The sequence below is a fragment of the Gasterosteus aculeatus genome, chromosome 1, assembly GCF_964276395.1.
Source record: "Gasterosteus aculeatus chromosome 1, fGasAcu3.hap1.1, whole genome shotgun sequence".
In the NCBI taxonomy this organism is placed as follows: domain Eukaryota; kingdom Metazoa; phylum Chordata; class Actinopteri; order Perciformes; family Gasterosteidae; genus Gasterosteus; species Gasterosteus aculeatus.
Window position 1 is genome coordinate 10,157,747 of NC_135688.1, and position 15,960 is coordinate 10,173,706.

General features: G+C 46.6%; 1 protein-coding gene across 3 annotated transcripts in view; it reads right to left on the reverse strand.

Moving 5' to 3' along the window:
• Positions 1-279: 279 nt before the first annotated feature.
• The window catches only part of arhgap35a (Rho GTPase activating protein 35a), a 50,924-nt gene continuing 35,243 nt past the window's right edge, over positions 280-15,960 (reverse strand). For all 3 annotated transcript variants that reach the window (XM_040173613.2, XM_040173621.2, XM_078104871.1), the window contains exons 3-7: positions 12,272-12,413; positions 6,994-7,071; positions 5,969-6,100; positions 4,591-4,696; positions 280-4,264 (exon numbers count right to left, since the gene is read on the reverse strand). In XM_040173613.2, coding sequence (XP_040029547.2) covers positions 3,772-4,264; positions 4,591-4,696; positions 5,969-6,100; positions 6,994-7,071; positions 12,272-12,413 — 951 coding nt within the window. In that variant the 3' untranslated portion in view covers positions 280-3,771. The remainder of the gene's footprint in view (positions 4,265-4,590; positions 4,697-5,968; positions 6,101-6,993; positions 7,072-12,271; positions 12,414-15,960) is intronic.

Here is a 15,960-nt window from a genome sequence, read left to right on the forward strand (position 1 = left end):
TTCTTTTTGCAAGATATATATGAAGACACAGCATTTTTTACACATTTAAGAATTTAATGTTCTTAATCTTAATCTTCTAAAATAGACCTTTTTTTTCAAGCCTGTAAACTTAAAAAAGGTAAAAATACAATGCAAACTTATTTGATTAGATCCGATTTATATATATTCCCTCACAGAAAATGAGATAAGAGGTATCATACAATATAATCAAGAATTAAGTGCATTAAAGAGGCTGCTCAGGATTTCATCACAGTGTAAAAAAGAGACAGGAAGCAGTAGTTTTACAAGATTTGATTTATTAACTATGATACAGATCACATAAGGCCTTGCTGTATACACCATTCCCATTGAGACAAATTACCATACTCAGCAAATAATGACAGTTTTTTTTGTTTGATGTTATCTTTCACTTTACAGTACTTCATTTATTTTTTATTATTTTCTTTTCTCCCATTATTTCTTTATATTTGTTTATCATCATCTTAAATAGTGAGAGTTGTGGAGCCCTCTTCCGTGGTTGGGAAGTAATCATGCACTATACTGGGCTGCTCTCTCAATCGTTCACAAAGAAATTGTTAAAAAAAAAAGCTTTGTATTTTTTAATTATTAAAATAAAACGTAAAAAGGATTTTTTTCTATCACCACTGACTAAAGGGCAATGTGTTAGACCCCCTAACATACCAATAAACAACCATTTGAATATAGTTTTGCTTGTTTCTCATTTTAACTTAACAGACATCGGTCACCATTGTTGCAAAAAAAAAAGAAAAGAAGAAAAAGCCACATATCGCTGAACCAAAGTCACATTTTTAATTCAATTGTTCTTCTAAACTGTCACTTTGCTTCCCATCTCTTTCTCGACCCTTTTTTCCCCCCACACAGTCTTTGGCTGCCTCACAGTCAGTTCAGTATTAACACATTGATATACACAAGGAACGCCACTGGCGGGCGTTCACACACACACACACAAGTACCAGTGGTCTCCCCCCCTTCCTCCCTCCGTCTCCCATATAATGATCCCATTCACCCTTTTGCTGCCTGTCTTTCCTCCCTCTAACCCCCCCAGCTCTCCTCCGTGTCTCCCACACTTTCAGCGGATCAGTGTGTGTAATCTGGACGAGCTAACAGGGTTACACAGCGGGGTACTGACCGCAAGGAGAACTGCATTCCTCTCCTTCACGTTTATTTGGATCACACGGGTGTCTGGCCGACTCCAGAGCATGTTCGCTCGAATTCACCCGACCAAAAACATGTTCATGATTCCTCTACCCTCTAATCCCCCCCCCCACACACACACACAGTAAGTAGGTAGTGTTGACTTCTAAAGTTCCTTTAAGAGTTCAGTGATTGGTTAAAGGTTTTTGTTTTGGGCAGAGGACAGTCTGGGGAGACGTGCAGAGATGCAACTCTGTGTCAAAGAGAACATGTGACCTCGGTAGGTATCTGCTTAACATTGAGACACGCATAAGTTCACACGCGTGGGCAACTTCTCGAGCTCACAGGGACACATGTTTGCGCGCGCGCGCGCGCGCACGCGCGCACGCACGCACACGCACGCACACGCACACACACACACACACACACACACACACACACACTTTATAAGCTGATTTGATTCGGCGAGCATCATCGCCCAGCCCCGTCTCACTGGTTTCTACGGTAACAGCAGGCTGGGCAGAGGAATTCTGTGATGCTCCGTTCCAGTCATGCAGACGGATGAATGGACTGTCTGTTCTGACCGCGGTCTCTCCCAGAACTAAGTGTCCCTCTTGGACAAGGACCGACTAGGCAATGCAGTGGCATAACAAGGCGATGGGGGGGGGGGGACCCTTGCAAATTTATATTTTGAGTGCATTGACAGCAAGTTTGAGACTCCCTTCCAGAGGTATCGTTCTGTTTCCTAAGAGGGCAGCGTGTTACTTCCAACAATAAAACGCCTCCTTTCCCAGCGGTCAAAACCCAGGCCTCATTTCTAGCGCTTACTCTCCGGGCTACATTTTGCCTCAATGTCCCAAATCTTTATATGCAACCACTGGCTGGCTGACTGGTTGGCTTAGAGCGCGGTGAAGTGTAAACTAAAAAGACAAGACAGCCTAAATCTAGTTAATCTCAGTTGATTTGTATCCGATTTGAAACTGCAGTTTATTTTTAGTCAAATTCTTACACTTGAGCTCTAAAAGTTGATAATAATCTTTTTGCAGTTGCATCTGACACTAAAACCACAGCAGTATGTGGAAGTCAGGTTTTGGCTGCAATACCCATTTCATCCTACAGATGTCAGCGGTGAGCTGCCAGAGACAGAGGAAAGCCGGTGGACTGACAGTAAAGTGAACGGTGGCTGTCACGTCATAGCAGCTCCAATTTTAAATGTGCCTTCAAAGTGCTCAGAAAGTGCTTTTTGAACAAGGTCCTCACTGGAAACTGCAGAACCGGCTCGCTCGTAAAACCACCACAGCGTGAGAGAAGCAACATGACAGGCGAAGATCTGACAGCGTAATTATTGCCACTATCTGTCGAGTACAGGGAAATCCAGGTGAAACAAAAGGGCATGGATACATGCGCACACAGACATGTAGACTCTCACGCAAAAACGTATACACACACACAAGGCCACGCATTGAGTGACGGGTGTTTTCCCACGATTTTGTCTAATGAAGGACAAAATAAAAATATTTTGGGACAGCGGGAATGCAGAATCAAGATTTAGACCAATACATTTTGCCACTTTTGAATGTTGTTTTTTTTCCTTCTTCATGTGTTTACAAAGACAGTGCATGAGGTTGAAGTTAAAACAAACAGAGAGAGAGCAGCAGGAGACTGGGAGGAGCCTTCCCAGAATGCAAAGGGTGCGAGCACCCATAATCCTCTGCTCCAGTTCACTGTCTAGCAGATCCGGTCTGTTGAGATTTTGTTTTTCCCGTGCTTGGCATAGTGCCTCAATTGAAACTGATTGTGTGTGTGTGGATGCGTGTCTGTGTGAGGGGCTGATGGACAGGAATGTGTGAGTGTGTGTGTGTGTCGCAGAGGACAGAACATCCTGTCGGGTGGGTAGTAACACGTGTTTTTTGCCCAAGTCCTCTGTACAGCAGCCAAATGAACAAACGTGCTTTAAGGACCTCCTCTCTGCTCCACCGTGACCCTGCCACAGCCCCCCGTAGGTAGAGGATGAGGGCGCGTGGCGAAGGAAGCGGCCACAAGGACTCCCAGGACAGCTGAGGGGTTAAGGGGGTTGTCGGAGGCACGCTGGCCACCGAGGGGGGGTTTTCGTCAAAGTGTTTGCGTTACGTCTGTGGTGAAGCAATCACAACGTTGCAGAGTTCACATTCGACTTTCCAATCTACTCCAGAGTCCCTTTATCAGTTACTGGCCACAGTGCACTAGTTAGTGTGTAGGTTCTCTATAAGGCAGGGGCAGGTCTAGGTGCAGTGACACTGAGAGACAGAAGGGTGAAGTGGCGAGAGGGTGGAAAGATCACACTACCAGTTCAGTGTTCCCCATGTCAGCCTCGTGTGTGTGTGTGTGTGTGTCCTTTTTTCTAAAGTTAGCAGAGGCTCAAACGCCCTCTTCTTCTCCCAAGCGCATCGGTTTCTCCCTGTACATACTGCATCTCACTCAATCCCTCCCAACTTATCTTCCTACCTCCGGTTCTCGATTTAAATTTTTCTTCTTCAATTCCATTCCCCAACTTCAAAATCTCTGATCCTTAAACCCTTAAATCTCATCATCCCGTCTTCGTTTTTTTTTCCTTCCCTCCTTCCCTTGATCCCTGGTTCACAGCGTGTGTTGTTCCGTAGGCGGGTGGTGGGGGTGTAGGGAGGGCGGCAGCAGGGCGGGGATGGGGGACTGGGGGGTAACAGGTGGGGAGTGGGGTGGGGACTGATGTGAAAGGTGGTGTTGGTGGTGGTGGTGGTGATGGTGGATAGGAGGGCCGTAGTGCGGAATGACTGGCGGGGTGGCCGGTAGGACATAGGGAGCCGGGGACGGAGTCGGCGGGGAGGAGTAGCCTCCGGCCATGCAGGAGTAGGCCGAAGTCCCTCCCCCGGAGGAGAGCGTGGAGGTGGGGGAGCCGTGGAGGCCGTCGGCCAGCGGCTGATTGTAGAAGAAGTACGCGCACTGGTGGATGAAGCTCTCAATGATTGTCTGGTAGGTGCGGGTGGCGGTCAGGGCGTCCATGGTGGTGAAGTCTGGTCTCATCAGTGTGGGCCAGAAACAGATGGACAGGTTCTCGCTGGTCATAAGGTTCGACTTGTTGTTCTGGTTCACCCTGCGCAACACAAACAAACCAAAAAGGTGAATTAAATGGGCCACAAATCACCACAGTTCACAAAAAAAAAACCTATCGTCTTCCATGGCTTTGTTTGAAGGAGGTAAAAGTGATCTAATATTTGTGTTGGTTGGGAACCACTATATAGTTTTTGGAGCAGAGTCGTCCACAACATACAAATAAAATCCATTTTGCAATCACCCATGAGGGATGTAGCCACTATTCTGTTTCGTGTGCTGGTTTCGGTGATGTCACTGCTACGTCACTTGACCGGCGGGTTTACTCAGCACTGTCGGAGGCCCCTTTTGACCCTGTCCCACACTCACTTGTTCAAGTGGCTGGCGACATATTTGAAGACCTCGTAGTTCTCTTTGGGGAAGCGGCGCAGGATGTCCTTCATCGTCTGGAAGCGCTGCTCCCTGTCGTTGATCTCTGAATGGTGGCAGAGAGAGAAGATGGATGTTAGCGGAGGGAGGAAAGTGTCTCGAAAGAAGAGATTAAGGGAATCTATGGGAAAGACGTCAGGGGAGTGTTAAGATGAGGAGCGCTCGGTGGAGAGGGAGAGCGGGCGGAAGAGCAATACAATGGAGAAGAGTTTTAGGAGCACGGGGAAAGCTATTGGATTCAGCTCCCCAAAAAAAACGACCAAAGAAAAAACAAAACAGTGCAGGACAAAGTTAACTCAGCTTTCAGTTTCATGAAAAGTCATGGAAACATACACATTCAAAATGAAAATGAAGTTACATTTCAAAAAAGAAAGAAAATAATCAGACAGCCACACATTCCATAGGAGCATAACATCACAATGTCCTACAGCACACAGCAACTCGCACACAAACACACACTGGGTGTGCAAAGCCTGATGGCAGCGAGGAGTGAGTCAAAAAAAGCTGACGTCACCGGCTAACAGTCCATCCTGTGTGTGTGTGTGTGTGTGTGTGTGTGTGAGCGAGGCAGAGCGCGCAGCAGTGGGAACAGCAGATGTTCTCGGCCACATCACAACCATGATTTACAATCAGAGAACTTGGTTTTGTATTCCCACAATGAGGTCAGTTTGGATCAAAAACAGATTTCATGCGTAATGACTGAACGCGGCGCCAGTTCCTCCGGCTGTACGTCCATCATCGGCAACCAAAACATAACTCGCTACAGCTTATTTAAAGTAACGTCACCATGACGGCGTGCAGCCGCCCAGCTTTTTTGCACTCACTTTCTCCACCACTCACGCGTGAAGCAAAGAAAATGCAGACTATTTTAGACCGAACGAAGGTTTTCGCGTCGCTAAACTTTTCCCTCTGTTGTTGCACGGACTGCGGAAGCTTCATCGGGTCTCTCTAACGGCTCAAGAGGCTCTCTGGGGCCGTTAATATAAATAAATAAATAACACTCACAGAGCTCAGGGAGTGACAGTCACTTTGCGGCGGGGGGGGGTTAAATCTCTCCGCCCCGATGCAAGACTAAGCTACGCCTTAAATCTCCATTCCAACAGATTACAGGACACAAAGAGAAAAGGAGAGGCGGCGGAGAGCTCAGGAGCACCCTGGTTTGTCTTTCTTATGAATTCATTAGATCAGCGCCGTCCGCGCTGCTCCCGCATCCCTTCAGCATGTGCAATCGTCCCAAAATGCTCCTTCCTCAAACCTGACACGTCTACTCCTCCATCCCCTTTTTACATCTCTGTTTTTGCAGAGGCGAAGGACTTACTGAAGGCCTCCACCAGCTCTCCCTGCATGTTGTACGGCACCAGAGGCTCGGGTAGCTCGGAGAAGAAGGCCTTCATTGCTCCGGCCACTGTGTTCATGGTGAAGTCTTTCTCCACCAGGTCCAGGTTGTGGTCTGGAAAATTGAAATAGGAGGAAGTTAAAAACACATCACAATTTGACATGCACACAGTAAATAAAAGAGGCGGCTTCAATGATATGATTCAAAGATATATTAATAATAATACTGAACTCACTAAAGCATATTTAACAGCATGGTGGCTCTTCAATTAATAATTCAATCAATAGAGAGTGAGTGCGTGCAAGAGACTTAATTAAAAAAAAAGTCATTTTCAGATAAGGTTTTACTTTACGAAAAAGGCAGTACGTGCAGAAGGACGAGGCGCTGGGAAAAAGTAACACAGACACAGTTATGGAACAATCCGAAGAGCTTCTGATGCTGCGCTCTCCTGTGGCGAGATATCTGAAACGTCGGGGTGGTGGGGGGGCGATGAAGTGCCATCTTCAGTATGGCGACGAGACGCCCTTGCTGTGGTTTCACCTGCGATGTCTTGTCCCGTTGGCCCGGAGGCTCGGGATGATTCAACGCGGGGCTTCAACTCTGATTACCTGAGTTGGATTTGAGGCTCAACCAGGCGTGGACGCACTCATACACAAGCCATCTCGCTCTGCTATCTATCTCGGCTGCGACATGGTTCATTAACCAAACCAATCTGGAGGTAATTAACTGCCCACAGCAGATAGACAGACACACACACACACACACACACCACACACAGGAGACGGTTGATGATAGAGGAGGAGGCTCTGCAGTCTAAGAGGAAGTGAAGGCCAATTCCCTGTGTAGAATTGATGCTCCCCGGTTAATTAAGGGAGCAGAGGTTTTAGATGGAAGCAGACACACATATATACACGTGTCTTTGTGACCTTTCTGCGCAGCTTGTAAGTGTGTAGCTGAAGCAAGAAGGAGAATGTGTACGCTTGTAGTGTAGGTCGGACGTGACGTACCTTGGTCAAATTGCCGCTGCATGCTCTCCATCTCTGCCTTGTTCCCGCTGACCCTGTAGAGCCCCTCTGTGCTCAACCCTGGGAGGGGGGGGGGGAGAAATGTCAGTATCAGAATGTTCTTTCCATGTGTTTAATTAGCAAATATCAAATATTTATAGTAGCTGGTCAATCACTACCAAGAAGTATTTGATGTATCACTATGCTGCTTATAGATGCACTCTGAAGGCTTTAAACGGCAGAGCCGCTCTAATGGCCTCTCCCAATGTCCCCGTCCATCTAGACACACTATTAGCGCTATTTATTAAACCCATAAAGCACTCCTGCAGGCCTGCTAAGAGCCCTGGTGCACTGCGACCAGCTGAGGCCACCTTTGTAGCCACACACTCTTTAAAATTACTTGAGGAACTGCAAAGGCCAACTGCCACCTTCATCGCTGGAGGATGAATACTCTGTTATTACGTGCCGCCTTTCTTTAGACATTAAAGAGTCAAATTGCATCGATACCAACTGAAAGGCAGCAGAGAGGTTTTGTGGCAGAAAAACACTTAAATTAGCCAGTTTAAGCTCTTGTAATGCTAATTTACTTCAAACAGTGTTTATATTTAGAGGTGTGATGCATCTGACGAACGAGGAGGAGAGACGCATAGGAAACATTCGGTGTAGAATATGTGGCACCGTTTAACCCAACACAGACTACCGGTACATTAAGAGGGTTACAGACAACCATCGAATAGCTCGGACAGTAAAAACACGCACGATCTAGCAATGAAGAAAACAGCAGCATATCAAAAGATGCTTATAAAAAGGGGGGCGACTTAACTAGAGCTCTCTATCCATCACTGAAACAATACATATACACATGAGGTTAGTTTCCAAACAAATCTGCATTAGCGTTTCTCTAGCTTCTTGATTCAAAATGTCCTGTACGTTTTAATACTTGTGGCTCACACCTCGTCTTAGGCTGAATTATACAATTAGTGTTTACAGCAGTAATACTTAATACTCCTTTTACTCTAATAATCTAATAGAGCGGACAGTATTAAAGCTTTAACAGCCAACAGATATTTCCCACTCTGGAACGCCTTTACACCTTTTGTTGAGCTGACAACCACTGACAAGGCTAATATGTACTATCGTGCTATATCATTTTCCTTTTACGGGAAGACGGAAGCACAATAGCATTTTCAAAAGGGTGCACCCTTCAAAATAGTTGAGCAGAAATCACGTCTTCTACGACTCAGTCAGTTCTTATTTTGCATATCAGACATATTACAGTAAATTAATACTCCCCGAGTACAGTAGCAGTCGTGCTTTGCACAAGGCCTAATCTTTAGTATTTTCGCAATACATCCAGGTTTTCAGAAATGAAAAACAAAGTCAAAGTGAAAGGCGCATGGATCACTCACTCACTACATTTTACTATTTTTCCAGTTTATTTAAAGATAAGGTTCCAACTTCCCGCCCTTGAAAAATCTCTCTTTGTTCACACTTTGGAGATTCAGAGAGACAAAGAGCAATCCAGAGGGAGCGAAGGAGATAAGGAGTGGCAGAAAAAGAGGGCGCGATAGAGGCAGCGAGGAAATGAGAGAGCTCTCAGTCAAGGCATGAGGGTATCGACCCCCCCCCCCCTTCTACCAATCAATTATCCACAAAAGCTTTTCTAGCCAGACACTAGGAAAACAGGGATGGGACCAGAGATAGGGAGAGGGGAGTAGTGCAGCAGTGGTGGGGAAAAGGGAGCGCGAGTTAGGGTGGAAAAAGAGGACAAACACCCAAGTATGAGATCGATTGGGGCGAGAGGAGCGTGAGGACGCATAAGAACGAGGGTCCGGACTGATGAAAGAGAATGAGGAATAATAAAGGGGGTTAAGACAAGGAGGGATATATGAATCAAAACAATACAGCACGTCAAAGATGGAGGTTGCAGGAGAATGAAAAGAGTGGAAGAGCAAACACAAGTGTTGATGAAAGGTGAAGTCTCAAAAAAAAAAAAAAAACCAGCATCTTTTCCCTCTGAGGTCAAACAAAACGTCCGTGCTTCCTGGCGTCCATGTGGGTGGGATCTCTGCCGGTGGCAACAACATTTATTTTAAGTCAGAAAATGGAGCATCAACAGATAACCTTTTAATTATTCATCTCTACTACACTTCATACCAGGAGATATGAGTCATTACTGTTATCAGGCCAGCTGCCGGCCGCACTCCAGTGGGGAGAAAACACACCCGTGAACCCGCAATCGCACAAACCCCGAGCGCTGCAGTTAGCGGCGGTGCCCATACAGCGCGTTCCCGTGCATCAACACTCCGACTGATCCCAAATCAGACTCCTAGCCCACCATGAAAACGCAGCGGTTGGCCGGGTGCTGCCCTTTCCGTTGCCATGGCAGCGCCTACGGCCGGCAGATACGCCGGCACATGCTAACACACATCCATCACACCGGCATCCGCGAGCAGAAGTCTCTGTGGCCACCACGCCGAGAGAAAGCCAGAGCAGAGAGATAAGAGCAGTCACAATGGATCGATTTTACATAACTGCTTCTCTACAAGCTCAGAAGGCATGACAATAACACAAAATAATACCATATCTACTCCTATTATCCTCAGGGACAAAGGGAGCGAGCTGGGAAGCAACAATTAAGCGAGCCACGAAAGCGAGCTTTTGAATAGAAAAAAAGTTTTGCTTCAGTGTGTGTGTTGCCAAGACCCAACTCCAAAATATATAGGAAAAAATGAATAGATCTATCCATAAATGCAAGGCTGTCTCAGTAAATCCACAATCTGGCTTTCTCGGGGGGGGGAGAAAAAATACGTTTTCATCTCATCAGCTGTATGTGAGCGAATGGCTGAAGAGGATTGAGACATTTGGCAAGTTAACAATAAGGGCATAAATAGTAAGTTTGGTTTCATTGAGAGGTAAGGAGGAAGGATGTACGTCCAGGCAGCAGGTCCAGGGTCAGCCTCTCACTCCTCACGAGCTCGCACTACAGTGACAAACATAGTGTCGACGCCGTACAGCGTCACGGCGACTAACATTGAAACCAAATCGCACATTGTAACTCATTTCCCCCCCTGCGGTCGCTGCAGTAGCCGGTGTGGAAGTGCCATTCTGCCCCGCATGTGTCCGCATGTAAACAAAGCGTGTTTGTGCATAGACCCTTCTTGGTTCGGAGGCTACACTTCTCACACATGCACGCACACATAAATAACTCAGGAGCAAGCTAATCACACGCACTCGGAAAAGAGCTGAGCCCAAACATTTGTCCAATTTCCTACCTTTTGATATTGATCGGCAAGAGAGGGAGCTATGGGGGTAGAACATTACTTTGCTACCTGCTGACGAAAACACCCCCGGACACGTGCGCGCACACACACACACACAGCATGCCGACAAGAGGATGGAGAGGCAGATATGAAAGAGCAGAGGGGGGTGGTGGTTATAGCTGGGGGGGAAAAAGAGCAGTGAATGAGATGTGACGATAAGAAGGCGAGAAATAGAAATATGGGTTAGGGGGAAGATGAAAAAAAATCAAATCTGACAAGCAAAGGTACTCGTGGAGACAGAAGGAGCTGGATGACTGGATCGAGAGAAGGCAGGAGAGAGACGAGGGCACAGGGAAAAAAGGGGATTATCCAAAATACCAAAAAGGAGTGAGTGAGGCTGAGAGAACGCGCGCACACACACACCAGCGTGTCCATATATTAACGCGCATTCAAACCAGTTTCTTCTCCTTCATCCAGACGTAAGCGCCGCCGAGTCTGCTCCAGTTAACACCTGAACAGGGGGAGGTGAAATCTAACGTGATGCCCGGTTATCTAGCGCTACGCCCCTAGACTCCTACACAGAGGAAGGCGGTGATGTTTTGCAAGGCCGCCACAGTAATCCACAAATACCGAGGCTCTAATCGGGACACAGATCACAGTGGAATGCAGTGGCACGTCAGCGAGCGAAGGTTATGGCGAACTCACACGCAACCCGCTTTGGGGAAGCTAATGGAAAGACAACTTGAGCTATAGGAAAATGAGCCGTTTAAGGACGAGTACAGTTGCTCAGTTTAATATTATACTAATAACATAATAAAACCGCTATCTAATCAATAAAAGGACGTTTGGCGGTGGAGCCGTGAGAAACCGACTCACCTCTTGAGCCTCTAAAATTGTGGTCACGGCCGAGAAGAAAGTAAGACGTGTGCAAATTTCCACACTCTGGTGGAGGATTAAATAAGTCGCCTCTGGTTTGGTGTAACAGATGGCGGCAGGCTGAGAGGCAAGCTGGCGGTCTTGGGGCAGTGGGACACCAGAACGGCCTGGCAGGAGGGGGTGGGGGGTTTCATCTGGGAGAGGCTAGCAAGGTTAAGAGAAGCCATTCAATCGGATCCGTGCTGACAGAACTCAAAAGGAGAGGAGGAATTGGGGGGGGGTTTGTGGATGACTGGTGGCAACGGTCCAAAAAAACCTATTAATCGAGGTAAATCTAAGCAGATGAGAGCTTTTTAGTTGCAATACATCTGTTCAATTCAATTCATTTTATTTTATTTTGTATAGCCCAAAATCGCAAATTATAAATTTGCCTCAGGGGGCTTTACAGTCTGTACACATACGACATCCTCTGTCCCGAAACCCACCATCGGCACAGGAAAAACTCCCCAAAAAATGAAAAAACCCTTCCAAGAGGGAAAAAAAAGGGAAGAAACCTTAGGGAGAACGTCAGAGGAGGGATCCCACTCCCGGGATGGACAGACTACATCTCTATTCTAATATTGTACTTCACAACCATGTAGAAAAGTTGCTTAAATTCCCCCGTGGCTTGTGTCATCCTCTCATTGACCTGAATGAGGCCCTGATGATTCATTTTTGAGACAACACAACACACTTTGGCAGTAAACAAAAGAAGCCCCAACAATCTGCTTGATGTTTTGACTCAAAACAGTTAGAAAGATGCCACACAAACATTCTTTAGTGAATACACGTATACAGATAAGGAACCGGCTTCCCATAGAGTCTAAGGCTCTGCAAAGCCAAACAAAGAGCAACGGAAATGCATCAGAACGAGGAAGACCAGAGAATCATCATGGCCACGAAGACCACATCCCTCCGGGGAGGAAGGAGGATTACGATAAGGACATATAATGAGACAGGTATAGCGTACACAGAGGCAGAATGGGCCCTTTTAACTCATTTCAAAACACTGAAATGACTGAAAACCACAACCGGTTCTGTGCCTGATCGGATTCCATTAAGCAGCGGTACTTCTTGTTATGTAAAGTAGAACTGATGCTTACCTGTTGCCTCAATGAAACGAATGCACTTCTCGATGAAGAGCGGGATGGGCCTCTCGGGAGTGACCACGGAGGTCAGTGGCATGCCAAAGTAGTTGCTCTCGATTGGTTTGGAGATGGAATGCCTGGGTTTGGATCGTGGTTTCTGGACAGATATGATGGGAGAGGAAGGAGAAGACTTTCAGGAGCACTCAGAGCCCAACTGTAACTGCATTTGAGTCTGATTGACATAGACTCTGCTGACATAGGCACACTTTTCCAAAATGGCAGCGGGCCTGGAGGGGAAAGGATCGTGAGCATGTTATAAAGTGACCAAAAACTTTGACTGACTGACTGACTCTCACACACACACACACACACACACACACACACACTTTTAGACTGATAAGTAATCACACATTCCTGACTCCACACCCTGTTCCGTGCACAAACGAGTAATGTTCATCCATCATCTTCTTCTTTCTGTCGTCACCGTCCTTCCTTCAGAATTATGTTGCTCTTTCTGCATTCCAGCTCAGATAATCGTACTCTGTTAAGCATCGTTTAATTACTTTCCAACCGTTATTCTCGTGTTAGGAGACCTCTAATTCACTGCAGCAACGTTCTCTGCGCCTGCCTCGGTGAGGCGGAGGCATCAGCAGTAATTGTATTGCACTTTAATGCTGTTCAGCGGAAATGTTTTGAAGGCCCCATGAGGCCTGGATCTCTAGTAAGTTTGTCAGCCCCCCCGAGGCTCTGTGCTAGCAGGCAGGGTGCTGAGGTAGGGATGCACGGTTGGCTGGGTGTGCACGAGCGCGCGCGCACGCGCACACACACACACACACACACACACACACACACACACACACACACACACACACACACACACACACACACACACACACACACACACACACACACACACACACACACACACACACACACACACACACACACACACACGAAAGGAGCCGAGGAGTGCTCATTAGAGAGGAGCCCGACGTGGCCTCTGCTCCAGATCCCGGCCTCGCTGCCCTGCAGTAAACATTTTCGATAGCACAGATATGCACATCCTCACTCACAGCGGCATTCAGGGAAATAACCAGGGGAACACTGGTTACGACTTAGTAGATGAACACAGAAAGAGCCGGGGAAAGCAAATAGTATTGAAAAAAAATAAAATAATAATAACACTTCATTGTGTCCTTTGATTGCATTGCATTATTTAGTATTGGCCTGATTGATGCCTGTTTGATGATTAAAAAAGGGCAGTTGCTACTTCCCCCGTCAACTGGGTGCTCAGTGTCAGGACAAACAAAGATAACACTGACTGGCTAAAGAGTCTGCACTGAGCTGCTGATGAAGGCTCCGTGCTGAAAAGCTGAAAGCCATCCAGGATAGATAACGGTAAACCCGTCCAGAAAATCAACAAATCTTGTCCACGAGGACCAACACGAGCAGATTCCCAACTGGAATTCCTTCATTTATCACGCAGAAGCCAACTCCCCGTGGCCCTGACCGATCCGCCCTTTGATGCTCCCTTCCTCAATGTACACACATCCCTACACTTGTGGCTATTAGCTGAACACCTGCACGTGAAGTGTGTGTAGCCAGACGTGCACAAAACACCGACATGAGGCTATAATTGAATTTCAGGGGTAGTAATAATATATGTGACACTACCAGAACAAATATGTGCTAGCTCCAAGTAGCAACTCATCATTTATTTGTGTCCTATCACACTGACTGTGTTGTGTATATGTATATACACCCACACACACACACACGTGCCCTATCTTAGTTAAGCAGACTGTCTCTGAACCCATCTCCCCCCCGCTCACCTCACCCATGTCTTCCACCCACTTTCCTCTCTCACTGTCTCATCCCCCTGTAGTTTTGCCTTCTGGAGACTCCTTTTAGTTTAGCTGACAGAGACGATATGTTGCCAGCGCTGAGAAGACAAAACAGACCTCAACCACAAAAGACAAACAAAATGACATGACACCACGATGAGTGTTACATACACTGTCGGCTCCCGAAACACAAATCTGCAAAAACAAAACCACTAGCCTGATCATAACTCTCTTTTTCTAGCATTTTTATTCTGCCAATGTGTTTCCCATTTTTATTTTCTCCCTTCCTCTTATTTTTTCAGTCTGAGGACACGAGACTGGAACTAGGTGACTGAGGAATTTAAAGCATTCCTCTCGCTGGCTGAGGAGGTTTGAAAAAAAAGAAAAAAAAAAAAAAAAAAGACAAAAGAGAAAAGCTGCAGGAAAGAGGAAATGTTTCCGGCCTCTCTCTGAGGGAGGCCGGGCGGGACAGAGACCCAGTTGGTCATTGCCCGAGGTGAAGAGGGGGTGAGGGTGGGGGTCACAACAGACTTGGAGTCTACTTTGAATTATTTGTTCGTACACGTCATGACTCGGAGTGATGGACAGTACCCTGAGGCACTGACTAGGAAAGTGTTTTCAGTGCACAAAACCAAACTGTCACTCTAAATTCAAATATCTTTTTTTGACCCTTGCAAGCCACTATAACCGGAACGGCTATTTCTATACCTGCTATGACACGTCCGAGAGGACCAAGTAACTGAAGAACATGCCAGTTAGGCATGTGAGACTGCAGCAGATTGAAAATGGACTCTTATCTTTGAAAGAGCTGCTTCAAAAAAAGTGAATGGAATGTGATAACTTGTTACAAACCACAATTAAGCTACAAAGGCTTTTAACATGACTTTTTAAAAGGCAAAAATCAGAGGCACCAATTACAGCGATGGTCAATAAACTGGTGTAAATTCAGCTGGTTTAAATCTTCCTGTGGTTTTGTTTTGAAACAAGCGTAATTATGTGTCATGTGATACCTTATTGAATGGCCTTGCCCGCAGGGGGTCAGAGCAAAAGGTCGGGTAAGAGTCAGAGCTACGGGCGCTTTTGCACTTGCTAATGAGGGGATCGGTGCAATGTATTGGTACCCCTTCCTTCCACACTTTTCCAGAAGCAGCGCTGATCACAACAAGTCAGTTGGTGCATTAAGGAAATGACGTTGTTGAGACGGTTTAGAGCTATGGGAGAACGTACAGGCACTTGGACATCACAGCGGAGCATGTGATAACATTAATCATCCCCCTCCTGTTCCACCCACCTGACAGCCATGGTAATTATCCCAGACGCAAAACACACAAAGCTGTAACTTCTATTCAGCTGACACTTCTGTACCACGCAGTGTGTGAGTGAGCAGCATACCAGGCCAACAGAGTAAGGTCAAAACTATCGTCAGACGTGTGAGCAAAGAGCATAGAGACAAACAGGAGAGGGGTAGAGGCTGTGGGTCGACGGATTCAAGGACCACATAGTTGAGGGCGGCTGAGGAGCAGAATGTATGAATCAGCAAGAATAGAAGAAAAACACGTAATATGAGCGAGGGAAAAGGAGGAAGCAGAAAGGCCAAGATGACAGGGAAGAATTTGGCATCTTAAGAAGACCCAGCTTGGCATATATGGCACAATAGTACCTCCACACTGAACAGTAAACCACACTGCCTTCACCTGATGTCAATCACTAGATCATTAAGGGCAAACACTGCACCTTTGGCCACTAAGTTGTAAACAAAGATTAGTCCTAGTACTGGCAAGGCTTAAAGCAAGGGGGCTGCACAATAGGGTACTGTAAAGTATAATTGGGGGGGGGGGGGCACTGCTGCCATTCTTGCAT